The 26,649-nt window shown below is 57.1% G+C and overlaps 2 protein-coding genes across 3 annotated transcripts in view; one reads left to right on the top strand and one right to left on the bottom strand.

The window, feature by feature from the left end:
* The first annotated feature begins 4,706 nt into the window (after positions 1-4,706).
* Positions 4,707-17,732, top strand: OLFML2B (olfactomedin like 2B). Its single transcript, XM_033067827.1, has 8 exons — positions 4,707-4,850; positions 5,881-6,144; positions 9,370-9,477; positions 12,278-12,448; positions 14,006-14,234; positions 14,932-15,408; positions 15,832-16,008; positions 16,256-17,732. Exons 1-8 carry the CDS (start codon positions 4,707-4,709, stop codon positions 16,855-16,857), a joined length of 2,172 nt encoding a protein of 723 aa, XP_032923718.1. The 3' UTR covers positions 16,858-17,732.
* Positions 17,733-19,662: 1,930 nt separating this feature from the next.
* Positions 19,663-26,649, bottom strand: part of ATF6 (activating transcription factor 6) — a 68,974-nt gene continuing 61,987 nt past the window's right edge. For both annotated transcript variants that reach the window (XM_033068057.2, XM_033068058.1), the window contains exon 16: positions 19,663-20,341. In XM_033068057.2, the coding sequence (XP_032923948.1) occupies positions 20,133-20,341 (209 nt within the window). In that variant the 3' untranslated portion in view covers positions 19,663-20,132. The remainder of the gene's footprint in view (positions 20,342-26,649) is intronic.

Below are 26,649 nucleotides of genomic sequence, written 5' to 3'. Positions count from 1 at the left end.
ATGATAGGATGGGATGAGATCATGGGATGGGATCATGGGATAATGGGATGGGATGTGCGTGCTCAAGGAGATTTGTATTTTGAAACACAGCAAGGCAGCACCTCACCTTGATCACGGGGGCCAGGGTTAATTACAGTGTGGAGTGGGGATGGGTACAATCAGCTGCCATCTCAGGGAGGCTGGATGGAGCAGCTGCATCCCTGAAGCTGCTGGTTGTGAGTTAGGGATCAGAGCTATGGACACACCCTTGTATTTACCCACTGGATTTCTCTGTCACCTTCTGTGCAGTTCAAACCAGGACTGACTGGCAGACCTGTTTTCCTGGCTGTGCCATGCACGGGGTAGCCATGGGGCAGGGGTTTCCATGATACTCCCTAGGTACCAGTGCTGGCACAGGACAGAATCCCTCGAAGTGTAGGAAAACCCAGGTGAATCCCAAAGGTCTCTGACCCTGGTGGGAAAATGGCAGGCCCCAGCATCTGCCACTGTTTGGTGAATGGGAACAGGAAGCCAGGAATTTCAGCACAGTATCATTACAAGGCAGAACTTGTGTGAAGTCCACTTTCCTCACACTGCAGTTATCTGTCCTGAGCTTTGCAATCAGTGCCTGCACAGCTCAGCTTAGTGCAAGTTCTCCTAAAACCAGCTTTAAGCTGCTCTCATGAGCTCTGACAGGTGGAGCAGACCTGCCTGGGAAGGCTGGGGCCCATCCCAGCCAGCTAACCCACCTGACAGTGCAGCTCACCTGGCCTGCTCCTGGTTTCAAAAACCCTTCTTGCAAAGTTCTATTAATCCTGGTTTCAGGACATATTTTAGAATATATTTTTGTTCTGTTCTGGATTTTTTTTTGGGCAGTGGTGCCTCCTGCTCCTGTGGACAGCCCTGGAATGATTTCCGGAGCATGAGCCTGCTCACCCAGGTGTCACTTGACTCACAGACGTCAACAAAAATCTCACTGCTGAGGTCAGCGGGGAAACCTCTCAAATTGCTGTGCAGCTCAGGGTCATGTCACGAGTGTTCCTGCCTGTTAATTCAGCCCATGGGATGGATTTCCTCCTCCAGCAGGTGGACGTAGGAGGGAGCTGCCCTCGCCCTGGGTGCCTGCAGCAAACCTGCCTGGTGGAGCTGCTGCACGAGGCTGCCGCTGATTGCCGTGGGCCCTGGCAGGCTGTGTGGCCTCCTGCCACCCCAGCCACATGCCACCTCTCACCCCACACCCTCACCCAGCTCCCTGCCAGCCCCTGGCAGCTGCAGAGGTGCTGCCTCCAGGAGCCCAGGGGGACACATTTGACATGTTCCTGTCCGTGACCCGTGGAAGGCTCAGTGCCTCTGAGGATGCAGTGGGAATACAAACACCTCCTGAGGATTTGGGCTCTCTGGCACCCAAGGCCGTGGGAGCAGAAGCCACATGAGCTGAGGCTCCAGGGAGATTGTGGGAAGAGCTCCAGCACACACCAGGAGCATGCAAGGATTGACCACAGCCTGCAGCTCACCTTGCCCACCTCCGGGCCAGATAACGAGGAAGGTGATGTGTCCCATCCACGTGGTGCCATGGGGATCTTTCACCTTTTAATCCTAAATTACCTGAGGTGTGTCCTTTTGCACTGACAAGCTGGAGGCTTGGTCTGCCCTGCAGAGACAGCCTGGGGGAAGTGGGGTGACAAGGACCTCGTGCAGCCCAGCACAGCGAAGGGCACGGGACAGGAGCAGCCCCCACACCAGGGTGTGCTGGGCCACCCAGCTGGAAACAGCTTGGCAGGGAAAGCCCTGAGGGTGCTGGTAGGGAACAGGCTGGGCAGGAGCCAGGAACACACCTCGGCAGGGAAGAAGGCGGATGGTGTCCTGGTGCATTAGCGGTGATAGCAGGAGCAGGCAGGATCCCTCCGCACTGCTCAGCGCTCACACCTGGAGCGCTGCTTCCACTGCGGGGCAGCAGGAGAGACCCTGGAGAGCTCTCTGGCCTCGGCAGGAAGGGTTTGAATCACCAGGAGCCGAGAGGAGCCGCAGCCCAGAGCGCCAGGGTGTCCGGGCCGGGCGGTGCCGCGCGGGGGAGCTGCGGGACCAGCCCTCGCCATAAAAACGGGAAAGCACGGACCGGCCGAGCCCCGGGCATCCGCGGGGTCCAGCCCCGGGCATCTGCGGGGTCCTGCCCCGAGCATCCCGCGGGGTCCTGCCCCGAGCATCCCGCGGGGTCCAGTTCAGAGCATTCCGCGGGGTCCAGTTCAGAGCATCCCGCGGGGTCCAGTTCAGAGCATTCCGTGGGGTCCAGTTCAGAGCATCCCACAGGGTCCTGCCCCGAGCATCCCGCGGGTCCAGCTCCGGGCATTCTGCATGGTCCAGCTCAGGACATCCCTCAGGGTCCAGTCCCGAGCATCCCGCGGGGTCCTGCCCCGAGCATCCCTGAGGATCCAGCCCCGGGCATCCCGCAGGGTCCAGTCCCGAGCATCCCGCGGGGTCCTGCCCCGAGCATTCCTGAGGATCCAGCCCCGGGCATCCCGCAGGGTCCAGTTCAGAGCATCCCTCAGGACCCAGCCCCGAGCATCCCTCGTGGTCCAGCTCAGAACATCCCGCGGGATCCAGCCCCGAGCATCCCATGGGTCCAGCCCTGAGTATCCCGCGGGGTCTGGCTCCAGGCACCTGTTTTGAGACTGTTAAATTCCCTTTTACCCAGAATTGATGGTGTTTTTTCTTGTTGCACTTTGAAGAGCACTGTCTGCCTGCGTCCTTGGGCAGCCCTGGCTTTGCTCGAGCCCAGTAACACAGAATGGGGTCACGTATGGGGACACTGGGGCCTCCTGCTCTGAGCAAAGTTTGGGCCAGTCTCCATCAGCAAGACAGAAAAGCCAGAACCACACATTCTTGCTCTGCTGTCCTCCTCAGTCTGTGGATATGTCTTGGCTTTTTCTTGAGGGAGGAATGTTCAGGCTCTAGACATGACTGTTCTGAACCAAAGTTCCTGTAACTTTCTCTCCTTGAACCAAAGTTCCTGTAACTTTCTCTCCTTGTGCCCAAAGCACAGGCTTAAACCCATCTTTAACCCAAACTAAATACCTCCAGAAATGCTTTCCTTCTCCTTAGAAAGACATCAGCAAGGGATGTCAGTAACATATGAAATCTTTCCCTTTAATTTTGAAATACCATGGTTGATTTATTTTCCTTATGTTTTCCCAGCCTTTGAAAGTGATCATTAGGAAAAGGCCTCCCCAGCCCCAGGTGCTGTTTGCTGTGGCAGCTCTCTGGGCTGGTGTCTCTGCCAGCGCTGGCAGTGCCACGGCTGCACGGGGCTCTGGTGCTCTGGGCCAGCTGGGCACGGGCTGGGGCTCCAGAGGCGCTGGGCTGGCAGCCCCAGGACAGCCTGTGCTGGCAGATGGGGAAGCTGAGCCATGGAAACAGAAGGGAAGGAGCCTGTGCTCAAGGGACCGATTATCCTTGAGAGAGGCTGGTGGGGGGAGGCTTTTAGAGATGCCTTCGCCTCCCACTGCTCTCCAGTTGCCAAAAGCTGGCTGTCCTTCTCCTCCCAGCCTCCCTGGCTGCTTCCCCTCCTGCTCTGCTGTGCTCAGCCCTGCTGCAGGGACCCGCAGGGCCCTGCCCCCTTCCCCACAGCTTCCCTTCCCAGGGAGGCCAGGGGAGAGGAGGCACAGCGCCATCCCACACGGATCCTGAGGTCAGCATCTTCGCCATCCCTGTGCCACAGGCGCTTCCTCTCCCACACGAGCTGTTTTCCTTGTGTCTGGCAGCCCCATCCCCGCGGGGTGACTGTGGGAGACAGGGTGGGATGGAGGAGCTGAGCTCCCCTAGGGAGGGTGCCTGGTGCCAGGGCTGCAGGCACCACATTTTGGGGTGGTTTTGGGACATGTGTGCATTAGGGATTGAGGCTGCTTGGCTTGTGCTCAGCCTTGCTTCAGCAGCTTAGGTGTCCTCTCCTGCCACTTGCCGTGTGTATGACTTCTGCCTGTGACCCCTGGGCACACTTTGAGGAAAACCTGAGTCTGTGCCATACCTGGCACATGGGGCTGGCCTGCCCTGGTGTGTTCATAAGGGCACCTCGGGTTTCCTTGTGTTGCAGTGAGGCCCAGCCATGGTCAGGGCAGCGCAGACACCTCTGCAGCAGCAGATGCTGTGCTCTCCCTGGGAACAGCGTGTCCAGAACATTTCCGTTTGGCAGGAGATGCACAGGGATGCAGCACTGCCAGAGCGCAGCCGCTTCCCGACGGCCTCGGCCGAATTTCAGTGAGCACACAGAGCTCTGCTCTCATGGCTGGGAGCCTGTCTTGGATCACGCTTCTGCGTGACCCCAGTGCGGGCTGAGAGCCGTGCTGCCATCGGGACCGCGCCCTGTCACCTCAAGGATGGAGAGCAGGCTGTTCCTGGAGCTGGAGAAGGAGCCAGACAGGCCCAAAGGTCCGCCCCAGCTGCCCGGCACCCAGCAGCGGGGATGCTCAGGTTCGCCCTTTGGGGAGCATCCCGGCGCTCCTGCGCCCGCCCGGGCAGGTGGGAAGGACGCGGGGCTCGGGGAGGGGAAAGGACCGGAGGAGCAGCGGAGGGAGGAGCGGAGCTGGGAGGGACGACCGGGAGGGAGGGCAGGAGGAGCGGGAGGGAGGGCAGGAGGAGGAGCGGGGCTGCCCGGGCCGGCCCCCCCGCCCCGCTCCGCACCTGAGCGAGCAGCGGCGGCTCCGGCCCCGGCCCCGGCCCCTCCGCGCCCGCCCATGGCTCGGCCGCTGCCGCTGCTGCTCTGCCTGGCCGCGCTGGGCGCCGGCTGCCGGGCCGGGACCACCCCCGCCGGCACGGCCGGGCCCTCCGCAGAGCCGCTGCAGGACGAGGCGGACAACCAGGAGAACATCCTCTCGCAGGTACCGAGGGGCTGCGGGCAGGGCTGGGGTGCTGGGGGTGATGGGGGTGCTGCGGGTGCTGGGTGCTGTACGTGCTCGACAGCGCTGGGTGCTGCCGAGCGCAGGCTCGGGCAGTCTGGAGGATACTGTTCACACGCTGAGTGATGCTGGGTGCACATTCTCGGTGCTGCTGGGTGAACGCTCCGGTGCTCCTGAGTGTACATTCTCGGTGCTGCTGGGTGTACATTCTCGGAGGAGCTCAGTGATGCCGTGCACTGCAGGAAGTTCATCACCCCGGGCGCGGTGAAATCACCGCAGCCCACCAGAGAGCACTTCGCACACTCCATCCCATCGTTTTTCCGTGGGGACTCAGAAAAAAGGGAACTCCTTAGGAGGAGAATTGGTGGGGCCTCTTTGTGTGCCGAGGGGAGGGATCCGGGCTCTTTCCCTGCCAGTGGGATGCGGTGGAGGCTCCTGCTAGATTTGGCTGATCAGGCAGTGTGTTATTATCTGCCCTCGGAAATGGCTAACGCACAGACTATTGGAAACGTACCGCCAAAGTTATTTTTGTGCCTGGGCTTTCTGAAGCGCTGTCTGCAAATCTCCGTAAAGGAAATTCCTGGCATTGTATAGGGCTAATCAGAAATACTGCTTCACCACCAGGTTACGCTGCTTATAGGGTGGCTTTCAGCCACTCTTCCAATGTGCCCTTGCCCTGTTGGCCTGTGTTAAAGTCTTGCTCTGGGTAGCAGGTGGCTTGTGGGGTCTTTTGCACACAAAGAGCAGAAAAATTTTGAATTATTTTAAATAAAAGCAGCGTTCTGCGCAGTGGAATAAAAAGTACCCCGTTGGAAGAAGCCAGTTTTTATCCCCCTTGTAGGCAGCGACCAGAGGAAAAAAAGCAAAGCTCTCTGGAAGCTCCTTGGCTGGCAGGTTCTGGTTGCCTCGAGGCTCGGGGTGTCCGGAGTGTCCTTGTGTGGACCTTGAGCTCCGGGCTGTGGCGGTGCAGGCACAGGGCAGAGGTGTGCTCACTGCTCTGGCCTGTGCTCAGCTGCTAGGTGACTACGACAAGGTGAAGGCGGTGTCCGAGGGCTCCGACTGCCGCTGCAAATGCCTGGTCAGACCCCTGGGCCGCGGCGCCTGCCAGAGGATTAACGAGGGCGCCTTCCGAGCCGAGGATTTTTACACGGTGGAAACCATCACGTCAGGACCCAGCTGCAAGTGTGCGTGCGTGGCCCCCCCCTCGGCCCTCAACCCTTGCGAGGGAGACTTCAGGCTGAAGAAGCTGCGGGAGGCAGAGAGCAGCGACCTGAAGGTAGGAGAGCACCTCAGCTCTGGCGCTTTGGGGACCAGGAGCTCTTCTTTCTGAGATTTTTCTTTCTGAGCTTTTTCTTAAAAAAACCCCATTTCCTAACCTTTTATCCTAAACCATCTCCTAATTGCGTTCCTATCTGCATGTTTGATATAAGAATCAAGCTCAGTTTAAGGGATTGAGTGGAGCAGCTGCAGCGGATGATTCACTCGGTTCATCCTTCGCTGCCTGGGGTCCACCGTGGCTTTGTGTGCTGAGAGCCCAGCAGGGACTGGGCTGCTCCCTGCCCTCTGTCCAGCTCTAAATATCTCTGGAGGACAGCTCTGCTCTGCTCAGCAGCTGCCAGGTCTTTTTTCTGTTGCACAGAGGGACTCCCAGGGACCCACGCAAAAAAGCTGTTTTGGTTTCCATGGGCCAAGAGCTGCTGATGCGTCAGCTCCAGGGTGTGATGCACAGCTGGCTGATGGCAGGATGGATTTGTTGTTTTAAATGCTGACACTTCTCTACTATTCAGTATTTTATCTCTCTAGTAACATATACCTCTCTTCCAAAAGTGACACTGTTTGTTTTAAGTACTCCTGACTTTTACTGGGTGCTTCCCTTTGCTGGTGCAGCAGCTGGCAGCAGACCCCACTGGGTTTTCCTGTTTGGTGCTGGTGTGGGGCAGCAGAAAGTGCCACTGGCTTGGTCCAGCCCTGGGGTGGCAGGTTGGGTGCTGGTGGCACTGGTGCCCCTCAATCCCTCTGGACTGGGAAGGCAGGAGGCGTGCAAGGCAGCTGCCATCGAGGCCACCACGATGGGCTTGCTCTAATTAATGTGGAGCTCGAGGATGTGTTTCATCTTGTCCGACTGCAGACAGTTCGCAGCTCCTTGTCCAAGCGCCCCTGCAGCTAGGGAAGATAAACAGGCACAGGCAGACAATCCATCATTCCAGGGGAGGAGGAGCCCCAGTCTGGAGTCCTTTGGTGGTCCCTCGTCTGAGGAAAAGCCAGCAGGTCCCACGTGGCCTTAGATGAGAGTGATGAGCTCTCTGCGGTGAGGGGAGGGGACAGCCCGGGGTGACAGAGCCACCCCTGTGGTCCTTGCCGGGAGGCAGCAGAGCCCCTGCACCAGCAGCTCCCACTCTCCTTATCCTCCTGCAGGAGGAGCAGAGCGTGCCTGGCTGCCCCTTGGCTCCAGCTGCACTTCCCAGCGGGAGCTGCTCGCAGCCAGCTGTGGTGTGAAGGGCTGGCTGTCCTCTAGGAACTGGCCCCGGCTCCCCCTCCTTGCGCAAGGACTCCAGGCGCTCCCAGCGTTTGTCCAAACACAAGTTTCTGTGTGCCAGGGTCCATCCCTGGGCAGCAGGATTGCTTCCCTGCCAAGCACAGAGCCCCTCCTGGGCTGGGCACCTCTGGGAACAGCCTCTTCATGGAGGAGAAGCTGGGAAGTTGGAGAGGACACAGCTCCGGTTCTTGTGCCACTGATGAGGAGCAGCTCCCACAACTCATCAGTGAGGCCAGCCCACAGCCCTGAGCAGCCCCAAAGGGTTTGACTCTCTTTGCTGGTCCAACAAGCATCACTCAGTGCAGCAGCAGCAAGGGCACAGGCTCATTTTTTGTTGTTTTACCACTTTCTTATGATCTGACACAAAAGCTCTGGGCACTCTATGTGTGGGAGAGCCGTGGGAAGGTCCCTCCCTTGGGTGGGCTGGAGGATGAGTCCCTGAGGGAATGGTGAGAAAGAGAGGGAAATCCAGGCAGCAGGAACATAGCCCAGGGCAACCAAACTCTGAATGCCTCCACTGGGCTTCCCTGCTGAAGGTTTCAGCCCCATGTGTGCCTTTAGTAAGGTCCAATGGGAATTGCTGGGCCATCAGACCAGCCAGAGCCCAAGTGCACATTGGGTGAAGGGAAGGAAGCAGTGAGCTGACAGGAACATCAGCGTGGCCTCCAGGGGAAGGGCAGTGTGCTGCTGGCAGGCAGTAGCTTTATCTCAGGTCTATTTTTGTGAAATGGCAGCATGCTGCCTGCAGGCACAGCATGGGTTTGGGGGGTCTCGTTGCAGAGTCAGTGCAAGGAGCTGTGCTCAGGATCATTTGGAAGGAGGCTGATGCAGTCTGCAACCTTTGTGCGCTGATGGAAGTTCTCCAGCCTGGAGGGAAAGCTCTGGTCTCCAGTGGCTGTCTGGCAGGCTGTGCGCATTGTATCGGCCGTCTCCATCCAGCTCTCAGTGGAAAGTGGATGCACAGCCATAAAACAGCTCTTGTCTCTTCATGCTGCCATTTTATCTGGCCCCAAAAAATCTTTCCTTTGCTGTCAGCTCCGCAGGGAGGCTGCAGAGGCCGGGCTGGAAACTCCGAGTGCTGCCAGCAGTGCTGCCTGTGATTCTCCCATGTTTGTGAAGCTCTGCTGACCCGTTTGGAGCTGCTGGGAGAAAAATGTCAGCACCCTGCAGTAATTCCCATGCAATGAAAATCTGCTCAAGCTGCAGAGTTTGCAGCACCACACTGGATGTGTGGGGACACAGGGGACCAGGGGAAGGTGGCCCAGGAGCCCTTCCCAGTGGCCCTGCCATGTTCAGCACTGTCCTCCATGGAGCAGCACCAGAAACTGCACAAAATGCAGAGCAAGGGCACTGCTGTCCCCAGGAATGGACAGGACACAGGCACAGGGCTGACTTAAATACAGGGTGTCTGTGAAATGCAGGGCAGCATCACTCTGATAAAATTGTTCTGCAAAAAGGCAGCTGTTGCCAGGCTGGCACAGAATTTCTCTTTCTTCACTCTTGCAATTTGAGAGTATTTTAAAACTTTTTAACAAGTTTCTTCTTGTTCCAGGAAAAAGAGCACAGGATGGCAGGAACTCAGAGTCTGATCTCAAACTGAGCTGCCTTTTTCTTGTTGCCTCTTTTGCTGGCAGTCACATCACTGGTGGAGTAGTTAAGCCTTTGGGCTCGTGGGAGAGCCTGCCTGGAGCTGGCAAAGAGAGCAGCATTTTACCTTGCTCTGCTGCTAATCCCCAGCACCCAAAATGTGCTGCTGAGGCCCTGAGGCTCTGTGGAATGGCGAGGGTTGCTCTGCATGCTGAGCTCTGACCAGGGCTGTGTAAGGCAAAACCTGCTTTTTAACCCAAATTCTTGCACTCAGGTGGGTGCATCACCCTTGACTTTTTGGCTGAAAGGAGAAGGAAGCTGTGTGGGGTGTGTTACAGCCATGCTGCTGCCTGACTGCGCTCTCCCCTTGCCTTGCAGCTCTCCTCCATCGTCGAGATGCTGGAAAGTGCCTTCTATGGCTTGGACCTTCTGAAGCTGCACTCAGTCACCACCAAGCTGGTGGGGCGGGTGGAGAAGCTGGAGGAGGTGAGTCCTGCTTCCTTCAGCATCCCTGCCCTCGGTGGGATCGGCCTCCAACAAGTTCCTGTTGCCTTTGGTGCACTCAGAGCAGCCTCGCTTGGGGAGAAATGTTCATTAACTGGCTGAAACTGAGCCAGACCAGACTTGGATGTCTGAACCAGCCCAGACCACAGACAGTGCCCAGTGCATCCCCACCCCATCAGCCTCGCCTGACCCTCTCCAGCTCTCCCAGTCTCTCCCTCTAGACTGGGAGCAGGATCCCAGCTGTGGCCTCACAAGGAGCAGCACCTCTTTGGGTCAGAAATCCCTGCTGTTCAGTTTTTCCTCTTCTCAGGTTTCCTTGTGTGCTGGTGTGATGGTTGCTCTCAACCAGGAGCTTTTGTGCTGTTTGATGTGGGGGAGAACAGTTCAAGGTTGGTGCTGGGGTGCACTCAGCAGGACTGTGGGGAGCCAAGAGCTCGGATTCCTGAAGGACCAAGTTACGTCTTGGCCTGTGTTAAAACAGAGCAGAACCCTCAACCTTCCATTTTATTTTGGAGCAGACTTCCAGTGAAATAATTTTCACTTCCACACAGTTTAATATTTCTTTGGCTAGCACAGTGTGGGGTTTGCAGTTTAGGCTGTGCTCAGCTATGGAGAAACAGGTTGCCAGATTAAATACTGGAGTTTTCTCCCGTGGTCTGTATCTGGGACGGTAATTCCACGTTCCTGTCAGGGTGGAGCAGTCCTGTTTGCCTCCAGCCAGGAGCTGAGAGGCCATGATTTATACAGCCAAAATTCCACTTGCAAAGTGTTTTGTGTGTGCTCCATCCTGGGGGCAGGAAGGAGACAGCAGAGGGGAGCTCTGGGTTTCCAAGCATGGAAATTCACCCAAAAGGGGTTTTGAGGTCTGAAAATAGCAAAGCACCGATGTTTCCCTTTGCAATCCCACCTGTGGCTCGCTGTGTTGTTCAGTCATTGCTTGGCTTTGCCATATTTCAGGTGGGGTTGTCACTGCACTCTGCTCCAGCAAAGTGTCCCTAGCAGGCAGTTTCTGCAGGGCTTTCAGAGCCAGCAGTGCTGGTGGCACTGGGGTGACCTTTGCAGCCTGGTCTCTCTGGTCACAGCCCATCACAGCAGGCAGAGGGACAGAAAGCTCCGTGGGGATGAAGGAGCTTGGCCTGAGATGGAGCTGTAGAGATGTAGCAGCAGAGAATTCACAGGGGTCTAATTTCCCAGAAGTGGGGCTGCAGAATGATGCAAAAGCAGCTGGGGCTGCCTGCTGGTGCTTCGGCAGGATGGAGAGAGACAGGAGAGGCTGGGTGAGGAGGAGATTGCCTTGCTTGGGGCAGAGCCCAGCTGATGCAGGGGCAGGTGTGAAATGCCTCCTGCTGCTGGCTTAGCACGGGAATTCCTGCGGAGGGGATGTGGAGGAGGATCACACCCTGCACCAGCCGTGGGGTCTGACAACAGCTGAGATGCTGGGCTGGAGCCTGGCATGGCTTCAAAGCATGGCCCTCCAGGCAGGCGTGCTTCTGGCAGCAGCTGAGCAGCCTCAGAGCATCACAGCCAGGCTTTGGTGCTGCCCCTCCACTCAGGGGGAGGCAAATGTTATCCCCAGGCAGGTCAGAAGCCAGACATTACATGGGAGAAGGCTGCTGGAATCAGTCATCCTCTCCAGAGGATGGGGATGGGGTTGAGAGCTGCTCCTGGGAGAGCATCACGAGATCCCTGTTCCTCTGCTTGCTGCAGCAAAACGTTTGCTGGGGAGTCCCTGAGTCACTGGACTCAGCCCCAAAGTGTCCTGCTGAGTCTGGGACTCGTGTTCTTGGGTAGAGGCTGGGAGTTCAGTGGCCATGGAGGGGGCTGGGGGATAACCACTCTGTTTTTGGAGAGGTTGGAGGGTGTCTTTCCAGTACCACAAGGTATTTTAGACCCATGGTGTTGGTAGAGGGAAGGAGCCCCCAATTCTTGGTCCGTGGAGTGCCTTGTCTGGTGAGGCAGCTCCTCTGCTTTGTCTTCAGCCCACAGCTGTCACATCAGCTGGCAATGCTGAGGTCACAGATGGGGGTCACAGTGGGTTTTAGGAGAAATTAATGGCAGGACAGATTGAAAATGAAGGATCAGGGTAATCCCCCGCAGTGCCTGCACTAAAGGGCTGTGACTGATGTGCCAGCTATCCAAAGCAGCTGCTGTTTGAGGTGTGGAAGCCCAAGGAGTGATGAGGAGAGCCTGCAACAATCCCTTGGGTGCCGGGTGTGCCTGTGGCTGGGGGACTGAGAGGGGAGAAGGGTTTTGCCTGCTGGAGAACCAGCCCCAGCTCCCTCCTGGTCACAGGGCAGTGCTCTGAGGGTCACTGCCTCTTGTCCTGCCCCCAGACTCTGTGGGAGCAGAGGGTGTTGGTGAGGAGCAGTCCCTGAGTGCAGGCACTGTGTGGCCAGGCCAGGAAAGCGGGATGAAAAAAGTGCAAGATGAACTTGCTGCACAGGCCAAGGACACCTGGCTGGCTTAAAGTGTTTGAGCTTGTCTTTTCCTTCTGTGAGCTGGTGAGTGTGGCTGAAAGTGGGGGTGGAGAGCCTCAAGGCCACTGTCCCACTCCATGGGAACCTGCAGCGAAGAATAAATCTGGGATCTGCACTCCAGGGATGGGGTTCCTGGACCCCACTGGAGCCAGGGGCATCCCTGAGCAGCTGGAGTGCCCAGCCTCATGGAGAATGCCCAGCTGTGAGCCCAGGATGGCAGCACAGAGCTGCAGGGCTGTGCTTTGGGGGCCACACAACATCCCTGGTGATTCAGTGGGGTAAAGTCTGCTCTCTTGCTTTCCTAGGGCATGGCCAGGAACCTGACACAGGACAGCCAGCGGGCAGGGGCCAGCGGGGAGGATGCCCTGCAGGATGGCCCTGGCAGGGAAAACTGCTCCAGGCTCCTCCCCAGCAGCCTGGCTGACATCGAGAGCTCTCTGCAGAGGGATGCTGAGGCTGCCTACGCTCACCCAGAGGTACAGCTCCGTGCCACTGCTGCTGGCCAGCCCTGGGGTGTCCCCTGGATGGGCACTGCCCCGCTGGGTTCATCCTGTGTGTGCTCCTCGGGCTCCCAGCCGTGTGTGTCTGCACAGCCAGCCCTGTCACGGTGCAGGCAGAGGGAAGCTGCTCCCCCCTTCCCTCGGGGCTCTTGGTTTCGGGGTCAGCGGTGGCTGAGCTGCTTGGAAAGCTGATGTCATTGCGGGGCCGGCTGGGAAACACAGCCTTGATTAGAGGGCTTGGGGCTCGCTGCAGGGACAGCCTGTCTCCTGCCCTGCCTCCCTGCCAGGCAATTACCCCTGCACCACCAGCACCCCCTGCCCTGCCCCTGGCACCCAGCACAGGCTGGGGGTCCCCATGGGGACATCCTTGGCTTGGGGCAGCAGTTTCTGTGCAGCCCCAGAGGGATGTGAGCAGGGTGTTTGGGAAAAGCGCTGTGCAGGGTGTCCTGGTGTTCTTGCTGATTCATCTGATCCCAGCCAGGAGGCTCCTGGAGCATCCTGCCCTCAGCCCAGTGTGCCTGAGCAGGGCAGCAGGAGGTGTCTGGCAGGGGGGGAACAGTCAGTGCAGCATTTCCAGCTCAAACAGAGGTGCTCAGCTCTTGGGGATGGCAGGAACCTGTGCTTGTCCCCCAGCCCTGCTCTGCAGATCCTGTGTGGGGACAGGGGTGGGCTCCCACAGGTGCACTGGGTGTCAGCAGGCAGGGAAATGGCACAGGGAAATGGCCCTGGGATGTGGCACAGGGAAGTGGCCCTGGGAAGTGGCACAGGGAAGTGGCCCTGGGAAGTGGCACCAGGAAATGTGCTGTGCCAGCACTCCCTGCCCCAGGCAGAGCTGAGCCCAGGCAGGGGTGCCCAGCCGTGCCCCCAGCCCCACTCCCTGCTCCCCACCCTGGGCTGAGCAGCTGCTGCCTGCTGGAGAGGAGCCAGCCCTGGCCAGGCAGGGGAGTGGAGTGTGGGGCTTTTATTACCCCGAGTGACCTCATTTCCCAATATTCCCCTTTGCTCGCTGCTAATTGCAGCAGGGCCCATCTTCTCAGCCAAATGGGCACCGCTTCAACCCTGGGGCTGGCTTTCCGATTCCCGTTAATGAGATGAAATCCTTCAGGCCTGAGCTGTGGCAGCTGGTCCCTGCCCCGGGGGGTTCCTGGTCCCTGCCTGGGAGGGTCCCACTCGTGCTGGGAAGGTGCCCTCAGAAAGCTCAGTGCATGTTGCACGCTCTGCACAGCAGCTGCTGGAGCCAGCCCCTGGCATGCCAGGGAGTGACCCTGATCCTCCTGCCTGCCCTGCATCCCACAGCTCCCATTAGGGAGCCCTGAGCCCCAGAAGTGCAGGTGGCACCAAGGGCATGCAGGAGCAGCACTGGTCTGCCACCCTGATGGCTCCTGGAGGGTTTCCCATGGCAGAATGGACTGAGGGAGACCCTGAGGAAGGAGGGAGCTCAGATCCTCCTGCCCAGCGTGGGGCTGTGCAGCCTGACCTGCCCTGTGGCCAAAACGTGCCATTTCTGGTGACAGCCTCCCGTGTCTCTGCCAGGGAAAATACGAAGAAAGATTCCTGAAGGACGAAACCATCTCCCAGCAGATCAACTCGGTGGAATCCCTGCCGGAGCTGCACCTGTCTCAGGAGGACAAGAAGCCCGAGCAGCTCCTGCAGAGGCAGCTGCGGGTGAGGAGCCGGCCTCCTTCCAAGCCCACCATCGTCCGAGGGGTCACCTACTACAAAGCCCAGTCCCCCGAGTCAGAGAACGACATCGAGGAGACACGTGAGTTGGGTATGCAGCCGTGCTTGGAGGGGTGGTGGCTGCATCCCGCAGCAAAGCCGGTGCCTCATCCCCTGGGAATGTGTGGGCAAAGCTGTGGGAGCAGCAGGGGGAGGTGGGACAGCTGGTACCTCACGCTGTGCAGCCTTTGAGTTGTGTATGTGGGGCATGTGGCATTGTTATTCCATGGAAAATCCCTGGCAGCTAAGGAAATAGCTCGCTGGCATCCCAGCTTGCTGTGGTGAGAGGCAGCTCAGAGCTCGTGGAGCAGGGGCAGAGCCCTCAGGGACCAGCAGAGTGGGCAGCAGGGCACAAGGACAATGCCCCCTCTGTGCAGACTGGCTCAGCAGTGAGGGCAGCCAGCCCTGCCCCGGGGGTTTGTGAGCTCCTGGGGGTGAGGAGAGGACATGGGGTGCCCGTGCTGGCTGGGGAACCCCAGTGATGCCCTGGCTGAGGCACCCTGGGTTAGGTGAGTGGGGCTGGGTGGGAATGCAGCTGGGTCTCCATCCTGCCCAGTCTCTGGGAGGTGAGGGCAGAATGGATTTCCATCAGCTCTGCTCTGACTGGCCTGAGTGCTGGATGTCACTGTCAGCCTCTGCAGGGCCGTGGGGAGGGGATGCAGGTGGGTTTGGTCCCAGGCAGGCTGCAGGGGTGGGCAGGGGCCGTGGTGCCCTGGCTGAGCCCTGTTTGTGCTTGGCAGCAGACGAGCTGTTCAGCGGGGACAACACGGTGGACCTGCTGATAGAGGACCAGCTCCTGAGGCCCAGCAGCAGGGCAGGAGAGCCCGTGAGGAAGCCCTCTCCAGTGGGGTGGCCACCCACCCCTGGCAGCGCTGCCACCACCCTGCCAGCTGCTGTGACAGCCACGGTGTCCCCGTCCCCTGCCACGCCGGACCCCAACACCGCGAACCAGCTGATCCCTGACCCAGAGTCTGTGACTGCCCCAGCTGGGCTGGCAGAGGAGGGCACCCCACAGCTACCCACAGCCTTGGCCAGCACAGTGGCGGCCACAGCCACAGAGGACTTGCCCACGGCCACCCCCGCTGGAGGCTGGAGTGACACGGAGAGCAGCCCAGGAACTTGGGTACAGGCAAACACGCCCCCGACGCCGGTCAGCCCGGCCAGCCCTGCCACCCCAAAGGAGGGCCTGGAGGAGGAGGACATCAGGAACATCATTGGTGAGTGCCTGCACGTCCTGCACTCCTCCAGCTGTGTGACGGGGGCTGGCTCGTGCCCGCAGGGTGTCCTTCTAGGCACAGCACACCTGGGTTTGGTCACAGGTGAGAGGTGTCATGGGGGTGGACAGCACTTCAGTGGGGTGCCAGGTTTGATTATTAACTCTGGAACCTACTCTAGTTTCCTCCCACCTTTTGGGGCTGGGCTGGGCAGAGCAAAACCAAAGAGGACCTGAGACAGGCAGCAGCCTCAGCTGGAGCAGGGACATGGCTGGGGCTGGGGGAGATGTCTGTGGGGTCTGGCCAGTCCTGCTGCACCAGGGACTGGGGGACCTGCTGGGTGAGCAAGGGCTGGAGGGGGCTGATGCCTCCAGGGACAGTGTGGCCACCCTGCCTCTGGCCTCAGAAGCCTTCCCCTGCCCACAGGGCGCTGCAAGGACACGCTGTCCACCATCTCGGGGCCCACCACCCAGAACACCTACGGGCGCAACGAGGGAGCCTGGATGAAGGATCCCCTGGCGCGGGAGGAGAGGATCTACGTCACCAATTACTACTATGGGAACACCCTGGTGGAGTTCAGGAACCTCGACAACTTCAAGCAAGGTGGGTTTGCACCATCTCTGGTGCTGCATTGTGGGGGGATGATCTGCCTGGGCACCTTCCACTCTTGGGTGTGGGGGTACAGAGTGTGGGGGGTACAGTGTGGGGGGTACAGAGTGTGGGGGGTACAGAGCGTGGGGCAGCCCAGGCTGTGGCTGGTGGCCAGGGAGTGAGGGCAGGCAGAGCTGGGGACAGAGGGGGGACATGGCAGCACGGGGAGGTCTCACAACCAGGTGTGTGTGCCCTGCAGGTCGCTGGAGCAACTCCTACAAGCTGCCCTACAGCTGGATCGGGACAGGACACGTGGTGTACAACGGCTCCTTCTACTACAACCGCGCCTTCACGCGCAACATCATCAAGTATGACCTGAGGCAGCGCTACGTGGCCGCCTGGGCCATGCTGCACGACGTGGCCTACGAGGAGGCCACCCCGTGGCGGTGGCGAGGCCACTCGGACGTGGACTTTGCCGTGGACGAGAACGGCCTGTGGGTCATCTACCCGGCCATCAGCTACGAGGGCTTCAGCCAGGAGGTGATCGTGCTGAGCAAGCTGAACGCCGCCGACCTCAGCACGCAGAAGGAGACCACGTGGAGGACGGGGCTGCGCAAGAACTTCTACGGGAACTGCTTCGTCATCTGCGGGGTCCTGTACGCGGTGGACAGCTACAACAAGAGGAACGCCAACATCTCCTACGCCTTCGACACGCACACCAACACGCAGATCATCCCCAGGCTGCTCTTTGAGAACGAGTACGCCTACACCACGCAGATAGACTATAACCCCAAGGACCGCCTGCTCTACGCCTGGGACAATGGCCACCAAGTCACCTACCACGTCATCTTTGCCTACTGAGACCCCCCCACCACAGTGGGGCACTGCAAGCCAGGGGCCACCAGCACCTTTTATTATTATTTTTATTGTTATTATTGTTATTTTGTACAAATCGAAGAGTAAATGATGGGTTTTGTTCCAAGCTGGTTTTTTATGGCGGATTGTAGATCGATCCCCAGGCCAGAACCACCCCCTTTGCCTTTGCTGTATCCTTGCTTCTGATTTTCCTTCCCAGGGGAAGGAGGTTTTCCTTTGGAAGGGCAGGCCCGGCTCTCCTGCCCAGGGAAGAGGAGCCAGCCAGGGTCCTCCTTTTTAGCTAAAGATGACCAGCAAGCCACCCTGAAGCAGTGCAAAGCTGCACTCACCAGGTCCCAGCGGGACACTGCTGCCTGCCTGTCCTGGCGGAGGAGCTGCACGTCCCATGGGAATGTCCCATCTCTCAGGACCACCTTCCCAGCTGACAGCCAGCAGGCCCCTTGGAGACCCTGCTGTACATGGGGCTGCGAGCTCAGCTCCAGCAGCCCCTGGTGCTGGTACTGATGCCCAGGACTGTCCCCTCCGGCCGGGCTGCTCTGGGGACCGGGTGCACCCCCAGCCCTGGCTCACACCTGGAGGGAGCTGGCCCCAGGAGGGGCATGCTGTAAATACGTGTAGATGGCTTTTGTTTGTTCATTTTGTAACCCAAAGTAGTCCCCCTTGGCATTTGCTGGGCGCTGGGCAGCCTGGGCAGGGGCTGGCAGAGCTTTCCCTGTGCCGCTCCATCTCCTCTGTCCCCTCTCATGCCCACCCTGCTTCTGGACCATCAGGATCCCTCAAGAGGCACAGCCCTTGCCCTCCTGCCCACCAGCATCTTGTATTTACCTGCTGTCAGTAATAAAGGATCCAGTACCTTCGCAGCTGTTCGGGGCTTTCTTTGGCTCTGGCTCACCCTCTGGGCTCATGAAAATGCACAGGGCTGTTTTGGGTGGGTTTTGGTTGGTTTGGGGATAGCCAGCTTACACACCAGGTGGGGACAAACCCCAGAGGGCTTTAGGCTGCTTGAGAGTGGCACTGGGGCAGGGGGACATGGCCATGTCCAGCCCTCATGGGATCCTCTGGTAGGCTCTGGGTGAGCAGCTCATGTAGGGGCCCCCTCTCCAGCAGCAGGAAGGGGACACGGTGGATGTGCCACGGGCAGTGCCAACACTGTGCCAAGCACAGCCACAGTGCAGCCCAAGAGATGGCAGGTGTTCCAGTAATTTGCCCAAGGAAAACGGCATTAAAAAGCACAATAATAAAGTTATTAGTAATAAATAAAAGAAGGATTTTATTGCCTTCAGTACTAGGGACACAGAGGACAGAATTACACAGGATGAGGGATGCTCTCCGCCACCAGAGCCCAGGGGTGCTGGCTGAGGAAGTGGTGATGCAGCAGTCCCGAGCCCCCAGCCCTTCCCAAGGTGCCAGGCTGTGCCAAGCCCAGCCACCAGCCCAGCTCCCAGGCAGCAAACGCCCCCAGAGCAGCCAGCAGCCCCTGCCCACGGCTGCAGGGAGCCGTGTGCCTCTGGCTGGGGCACCACTGGGGTTTTTATTTTTTTATTCCTGCCTGTTGTGAGCTGGCCTGCAGTCAGGTGGGGCTGGGCCAGGAAAATGAACTGGTGTGAGCAGAGCCAAGCCCCGGCCGAGCCCGGCTCCTTCCCAGCAGCGCGAGCGCCGCGGGGACGGGGACGTGGCAAAGGGCACAGCTCTTGGTGCTGTGGCAAGGCACATACTGCACAGGGGTGTACTGCTCCTCATCCTCCTCCTCACTGCCCCTGGAGCTGTTTGTCTTGCTGCGGCATCGACCTTTATTTCCTAACAGCCACACACATACACCAATAATAACACTACTAATTAATAATTAAAAACCCCACATGAGCCACTTAATGCTCAGACCGTGAAGGAAAAGCAGCTGGCTGGCAAGGCTGGAGCTCATCATCTTCTGTGCGAACTGCACAGGGGAGAAAAAATAATGTAACAGCATGCTGAAGTCATTATGCAAGGCTGATGCTCTGCTGGCGGCTCAGCCCGGCTGAGCTCCGGTGTGCTGGAGATCCCGGGCCCAGCTTGGGCCTGGGGCTCAGCTGAGAGATGTGGGATCAGGGACAGAGCCCATGACACTCTGCAGTGGCAGCAGTTGGCTCAGCCAGTCTGGGGCAAATGGAACCTTCCCCCAGTGGCCAGCACGGCTGTCAGTGCTGGCAGGGCAGAGGGGACTGTGGGGCTGGCTGTGTGTATGGGGCAAGCTGTGTGTAACCTGTGTGTGGGACTGGCTGTGTGTGATGTGTGTGTGTGGGGCTGGCTGTGTGTGATGTGTGTGTGTGGGGCTGGCTGTGTGTGATGTGTGTGTGGGGCTGGCTGTGTGTGATGTGTGTGTGTGGGGCTGGCTGTGTGTGATGTGTGTGTGGGGCTGGCTGTGTGTGATGTGTGTGTGTGTGGGGCTGGCTGTGTGTGATGTGTGTGGCATCAGGAGAAGGTGCTGTGGCTGTGTCCCACAGAACTGAAGCAGCCCCTCTGCCCCAGCAGGGCCAGTGCTGCCCCACAGGATGTTGTTAGCAGTGAGAAGTATTAAATAGCACACACAAAAAACCCACGCAAACCAAAACCAGGAAGAAAACAAAACAACAAACTCAAAAAACCCAAACTTTACAAATGCATCTGCTGCATGAAATCACTTCCTTTGGGCCAAGCCTTCTGTGCAGCCTTTTGTGGGCTGGGGAAGGCAGCAGCAGGACCCTGGAGAGCCAGGCAGGTGTGGGATGGCAGTGCCTCAGCGGGCAGCCCAGCCCCGGGGCACTGGGGCTGTTCTGCTTGTAGTGCTTTAGGGGTGAGTGGGGTCCCAGACCCTCCTGGGGGGGCTGGGCTGGGCTGCCCCACCACACTGCTGCATCCCTGGGCTTCCTGCTGACCAGGATTTGGGCAGGGAATGGTGAGGAGTGGGGCTGCCTGGTCAGGCCCAGCACCTGCAGCTGGGAGGTGGACATGGCCTCCTCCTGCTGCCCAGGCATGCTGCAGGGTGAGACCCCAAGTGGAGGTGTCTGCTGCCGTGTCTCTGGCTCATCAGCCCACCTCTGGCAGCCCAACAGGGACAAAAATGCAGAACAACCCCAGTTCTGGACAGTGCAGAAGTAGCAGGAATGGCCCCTGTCCCCCATGTGGGGTGCCCAGGACTGTCCCTGGCCAGGAGCCAGCTGAGCTGCATAATCCCAGGCAGGATGGGGCCACTGGGTAAGGTCAGGGCTCAGGCTGGCAGCAGGACCTGCTGCATGTCACAGGAGCTACTGCAGGGACTTGACAATGGCCCTCAGGGCGTGGGGTGTCTCTGGGACCGAGGGGGACGAGCTGTAGAAGGGGTGGCTGTGATTCCTACGCTGCTCCCGGAGGTAGGGAGGGACAGATGAGCTCTTGATGTGCAGGATCCTGGTGTCCATCACCTCGCAGTCAATCTGCATCATCACCTCATAGTCCTGCCCGTTGATCACATTCTCTGCAAAAGGAAGGATAAAAAAGAGCAGGTCAGAGCTAGCCCTGCAAGCTAGGGATCCAACAGCACTAAAAGCAGAGCTTTCAGGACGTTTTTTAGTCCTGAGTAGGAGCTGCAGTGAGGGAACTCCCTTTCTGCAGCTGCACACATGGAGCTCCATCTCACACAGCAGAGCCCCAGACTGCTCGTGGCACCTCAAAGAGCCCAGAGCACACTTAGCATGTGCAGTCACACCTAGAAATTGATGTCTTTTATTTCCCCTTCTTCATCTGCACATAATTACTGACGGAGTTTGCACTGCGTAACATTTATTACAGAACTGTTGTTCTTGAGCCACTGAAGCATGGGAGTGATTGAGGATAAGGTTTATTTTAGAAAGCTGAATGTTTCACTTTCTGTAACCCTCCTGACACTGAGGATATTGAGGAATTTCTTCACCAGTTTGTTAATTAAAAAAAGCTAAAATGTGATCTCTCAAAAGAATTAAGTGTGCCTCATGCCCAGCCTGACCTGGCTGTTGTACTTGAGTGATGTGGTGACACTGGGCAAGGTCACTGCCCTGACAGAGCCCTGGCCACAGCAAGAGCCTGACCAGCACACAGCACCCCAGTGCAGCCCCAGGCCCCATCTGCTGCCACAGGAGCTGCTGGGCTTACAGGCTGTGCACATGGCTAGCATCTGCTGCCTGCATTGAAAGGTGGGAGACTATTCCTGCATAGACAGCGTGCCCAGGAATGCAAGAGCCCAGATCGGATTTCCAGGCACGACCAATCCTTTCAGAGTCAGAAGACTGCCACTGGCAGGGTTTCCTTTCTGTGCTGAGGAGGATGGAAGATCACCTAATGGAAAGCGTATGGACTGCAGGAATGCAATATACATTACTAATTTTTACTGTTTTCCTGGATTAACTCTGACTCTGGATGACAGCTGACAACCGTGGCCGGACCCTCTTGTACCCCACACCACCTGTAGAAGCCATTAGATCAACTGTGTCTGGTACAGTAATGAAAAGCAGGAGCAAACCCTTGCTAAGGGGGCTGAGTGCCTGCAAGGGAAATCAAAGCTCCCACCTGCAAGAAATGAAATGGAAAAAGCTCTGCATGTGCCACCGAGAGGCTGAAGCCAGCAGCAGCTGTGCATGTCCCTGTGCCACGGACCCCTCCTGGGGGTTGCACTGCAGCTAAAGCCCTGCCATGCCATCAGGGGCTGTGTCCCCAGCTGGGACCATTCCTGCAGGTCACCCTTTCTCTCTGCTTTTGGATGTGCTCTTGGCTCCCACCCCACAGGCTCAGCACCAGCCAGCAGAGGGGCTGGGCTGCTGCTGCCACTCAGGACAGGGGGCTGGGAAGGGCAGCAGAGGGGCACGAGGGGCACAGAGCCTGGAGCCAGCAAATGGGCACAGATGGGCTCCCTGTGACCCAGCAAGCTGGAAACAGCTCCTCAGCTCTCATGCTGTAGTTGATAGGACCCCAGCTATGTGAAAACAGTGCTCCAAAGCCACAAGTGGGTGAGGTGGGATGGGATGGGATGGGATGGGATGGGATGGTGGCCAGGGCCAGGAAAACGTCCTGTTAATGCAGAGCTTCCCTGGCTACCCACAGCAGCCAGCACAGAGGGCTGTCATTAAGGTTTGGGCATTGCACAAGACAGAGGAGAAGAGCAATCCCAAGGGCTGCCCAGGCAAGGCAGGGAGCTGAGCTCCAGTGACACTGTGGGTGGCACTGGGGAACCAGCCCAGCCCATTCTGGCCAGCTGGGATCCCACTCCCCCTGTGCTGACACAGCTCCCTCCCAGCACAGTGTGCCAGGACGAAGTGAGCCTCTCTGGCCAGCAGGCACACAGGGGATGCACACCCCCGACACTGACATTCACAAAAAGTACCCAAATTCTGCCCTCAGCCTGTCAGCTAGCCCAGGAGTTAAAAGCAGGTTTGAAGTTGGCATCTGATTCTTTCCCTTTTTGGGGGGAAGGCATTGAAAGCCTCTGCAAAGCCTCTGATCTCACAGGGGTGAGGGCAGCAGTGGGAACAGCTCAATGCCCACTACAGGCATTTCTAGCAGTCTTTTTCATTATCATTAGCTCCAAACCCACCCACAAGAGGGGGTGGCATGCTCCCCAAAGACTGCTTGGTGCTGCTGCAGGCACCTGGACCAGCTTTGTGGTAAGGAAGGAGGGTTCTGGAAGTGTGGAAGCCCTGGGACAGCCCAGCCCAGGGAGCTCTGTGAACACCCATGTGATGGTCTCAGCACAAGAGCAGGCAAACGTGACCTGAGTGCAGCTGGCACAATCCCCTGCTTGGGAAGACTGGCTCATTGTCTCTGTAAAAAATGATTCCACACAGCTCCATCCTGAGCTGCAGGCCATTAAACTGCTTCAGGGTCTGGATGAGGAATAGACAGCATACTTGGAAGATTTCTGCAAGATGCTCAACTGGGGAGATTCCAACCACCTTGGAGTGGCTAGATTGGATGAGACTGCAGTTTTGATAAAAGAGAGAAGCTGTCCAAAATCTTCAGAATGCATTTCAACCACGGCCAGAGCTGGAAAACATGAGTAAAAATGGAGCTGGGCAGAAGTACTACAGAAAAACCTTGAGGACTGCAGAGGATCACTGTGGGTAAGCCAGCAGAATGACAGGACTAGAAACAACAGCTCCTCTGCAAGAGAAACATATTTAACTTTGACCGAGTTTCTAAGGATAATGAAACACAAGCCCTGGATGAAAACACCTCGGGGAGATGGGAGGATCTCCATGATGAAGAGTTTTTAAGGCAAGGCTGGAGGAGCAGCTGCCCATCAAGCCCTTGGGTACCAGAGCTCCACAGACACTTGCATTTGCTCTTGGTCCCTCTGGCCCTGCCTTCTGTGAGCTGCAAGTGCCTGCTCATGACCAGAGCTGTGCTCAGCACCTTCCCTGCACTTGGAGCTGTGGGTTCTCCACCAGGCTCCATGGTCTAATCTGACTCCCAGAAAAAGAAAATGATTTTGCCTGGTGTCAGATCCTTCAAACCCAGCCGTGTCAGGCTTTCTCTCCTTCTCTTCCTGTGCAATATCAACATCTGGAGGCACCAGTGGGGCTCAGGGTGGGTTTCCAGAGGGGCTGTGCCCAGCCCTGAGCTCACCAGCTGTGTGTGGCTGATGCCTGGAGGGGTCAGTGTGTGTAAGCAGTGCTCAGGCAGCCTGCAGTGCCCTGCCTGAGCACACAGCCACCGCCCCTCCCAGCCAGGCACAGGTAGCAGGGTGTCTGTGAAGCAGAGCTGACAGCCCCAGGCTGCTGCCTGGAAGGTCAGTGTGTGTTACACAGGCTGCCCAGCAGTCCAGAGCAGCCCTGACACAGTGATTCCCAATTTACTGTCTGAATTACCTGTGGCTGATGTTTGGTGGGATTACGTAAGTGAAAACACAGGAAGGGATCTCCTGTAGAGGTGTCTGGATTTATAAATAGATTTATTGCTCCTTTTTGAAGTTCAGAACATACAGTTTCTCACACAGTGCAGACTCAGGCTTAAGAAGCCATCCTTGCTGGGCCAAGAGCCTGTGCTGCAGTTAATTATTTGTTAACAGGTTTAAAAGCCATGCCTCAGATGATTGACTCTTTCAAATTAATAGCAAAGCTAATTGTGCCAAGCATTGCTGCTCTGACTGCACTCCCCCAAAGAGCCTTGCTGGCTCCTGCAGGCTGGACCAAACCCCCAGCACAAGCTTGGTTTAGGGAACAGAAACCTAATTCCCAGTGCTGCTCTCCCCCTAAAAACAATCATCTTGCAACATCCAACAGATGAAAGCTGAAATCTGCAATCCAAACCAAAACCAAAGAAGGCTGGCGACATTAACTACTGCTACAAATTACTGAAGATGATGGAAGGTTGTCTTCATATTTGAAGCACTAGATTTCTAAAACTGTCTTACTGAAAAGGCCATAAAACCAAAATCCTTCTTCCCTCAGCAGCACGGACATCCATCAATCAGCTGTTCAAATGTCTGTGAGACTGAGCACCTGCCTCTATGGGAGATGCTCCCACAGAGAAAGGCAGGAGACAGGCAGAGGGCTTGAAAGGCAGGCAGTGAAACTTTTGTTCTGCAGTTAGTAAGAACAAAGGGTGATGCTGACTGTCTCCACAGACTTCAGCTTTACACATATTATGCTGCTTGGCCCTATCTGTCTTAAAAAACATGTAATTCTGATAATTTATCCTTTCCTACTTACATCTTCCCCAAAAAGCTTTGCTGCAGCAGATGTTCCCTGTGACAACTGGTGTTTGTACAGAAACTGAAACAGAGCCTCCCTGAAAGGCCACCTGAGCTGGCTGGACTGTTTCTAACACCATGGAAAAGCTTTACAGCTTTCTGACGGTGCACTCATGCCACAGGTACATTTACAGAGCCTTACTCTACTAGAACTATGAATTTTACCTTACTCTGGGCAATATCACAAAAAATACTCAGTGGGACCATATTCTATCATTCAGTGAGGTCCTCAGGCCCTTTTCTAAGGCCCCAGCTGCCTTTGAAGCAGATATAACCCCTGTACCTACTGGCTGCCTTCTGAGTAGGTGACTTTCAAATGGTCAGAACCTGCCTGCTGTGCTCACACACATTTAAGGTGCTATAAACCACACAGATCTGGACTACATGTGCTTGCTCCTGGTGGGGTACAGGGAGGGCAATCACTTACCCCATCCTTACTTTAACTACCTGTCTTTGTCAATTAGGCTGGAAAATCACCCCCTCCTTGTGGGGGGAGCAGAGGGTGACTTTGCTATCCATGGAACCAGCTGAACTGATGTCAAAATAGGAGCCAGCAAACCATCCCTGGGTAAGGTGATCCAAACTCACCAACTTATTAAAGCCATCTTTGTTGAACAGCTACTCACACTCTGACTTTCCACAACTCCTTCTGAAGAGGAAGTTTTCAGTGTGTGTCAGCATTAATCTACACTCAGAGTCCCTTCTGCAGGCCCATCTCTCACAGCAGCAGAAGCCAGGGCAGCTTTCAAAGAGCCACTAAGGTGTTCCAGCACCAGGGTGCTTTGTGCCAGCTGTGCCAAGCTGCCAATGACAAAGTTTAGCCTTAGGAATGGTTTAGCACTGAATTGCCCAAATAGTTTTTACTGTAACCTGCCCTGGCCCAATCCAGAGCTTATGTTTGGGGTAGCAGGGCTCAGAAAGCCGAGCTCCAGGAGCTGAAGGCACCAGCTGCACTCTGGCACTGCTGAAGGGCTGCAGCTGTCCCCATACATAACTCAGGGGCTCTCTCCACACTGTCACTGCTGCAATCTTCCACCTCATCTCTGTTGAGAAGCCCTGACTGACTATCCACACATCTGGACAGTGTTTCCATCTGAAGGGCTGCTATACACTACCAAATAAGTATATAAATGAAGCAGTGCTGCAGACTAAAAATACGCTCGCTGCAGCGGCGCAGCAGGATTGCTAAAACATTTACAGATTGGCTTGTTGGACAGGATTGTTTGAGGCAAGGGAGAAAGTTAAGAGTGTGATGACCCAAATAACTTCCTTTTTAAAAAGCAAATTCCCACTTGGAACTACTTCCAAATGGAGGGGTTGAAGTGGTGTGACCCCTGTGAACTCAGCTGTCCTCAGTCCCAGTCATGGGCTAAGTGAGATCCTGGCATTTCAGTCTCCAGGTCTCCTACCACCCCTCAGACTGTGAGCCAGGCATCTCCAGGAGTGCAGAAACACTGGATCCACACCATCAAAGCCACCCTGACCAGCCATGAGCTGACAGCAAGGAGACAGGGTCTCTCTCCAAGCCTCATCCACGGGAGCAGCGGTGTCAGGGGTTATCCAAGAGAGACACACACAAGCATGACAGGTAAGCAAGAAAACCAGAAAACTCCCTGTGGCCTCTGAAGTAACCAATGGAGCTTTCAGAGAGACTGGCACTGGCTGTGGCTGAGGAACAAACCTGCCTTAGCTTACACCAGTGTGGTTTTTGGAAGAGTCAGCAGCACCTGTGAGCAATGTGGTCAGTGGCCAACCTGTGCCAGTCGGGGCTTTGCAGGACCTGCTCTAGACTGGGAGGTCTCAGGGAGAGCAAAGGAAAGTTGGCTCTTCCCAGGGACCATTTCTCACCTCCCTTTCCAGTCTTTTTTGCGCTACATCACTTTCCTCTAAGAGAAAGAAAAGGAGCTGCTGAGGAGATGGCCCAGTGTGGACTTGGTGTGATTGCTCTTGTTTTGGAGAGGGAGCCAATGGACACCTCAGGCAGGGAGGATCAGACTCACCAGTGCTGACCCTCGCAGGCACTTCATTTAAAACTCCCCCACATGGAGTATTTCTCGGAAAAA

The sequence above is a fragment of the Catharus ustulatus genome, chromosome 9 (genome assembly GCF_009819885.2).
Source record: "Catharus ustulatus isolate bCatUst1 chromosome 9, bCatUst1.pri.v2, whole genome shotgun sequence".
Classification (NCBI taxonomy): Eukaryota; Metazoa; Chordata; class Aves; order Passeriformes; family Turdidae; genus Catharus; species Catharus ustulatus.
This window is presented reverse-complemented; position numbering and strand designations above follow the sequence as displayed.

Excerpts from the sequence above, each read along its gene's own strand:
- OLFML2B (XM_033067827.1), top strand. The coding sequence starts at position 4,707 with ATGGCTCGGCCGCTGCCGCTGCTGCTCTGCCTGGCCGCGCTGGGCGCC. Across the intron at positions 6,145-9,369 it reads CAGAGAGCAGCGACCTGAAG|CTCTCCTCCATCGTCGAGAT; the intron begins GTAGGAGAGCAC and ends CTTGCCTTGCAG. Across the intron at positions 16,009-16,255 it reads CCTCGACAACTTCAAGCAAG|GTCGCTGGAGCAACTCCTAC; the intron begins GTGGGTTTGCAC and ends TGTGCCCTGCAG.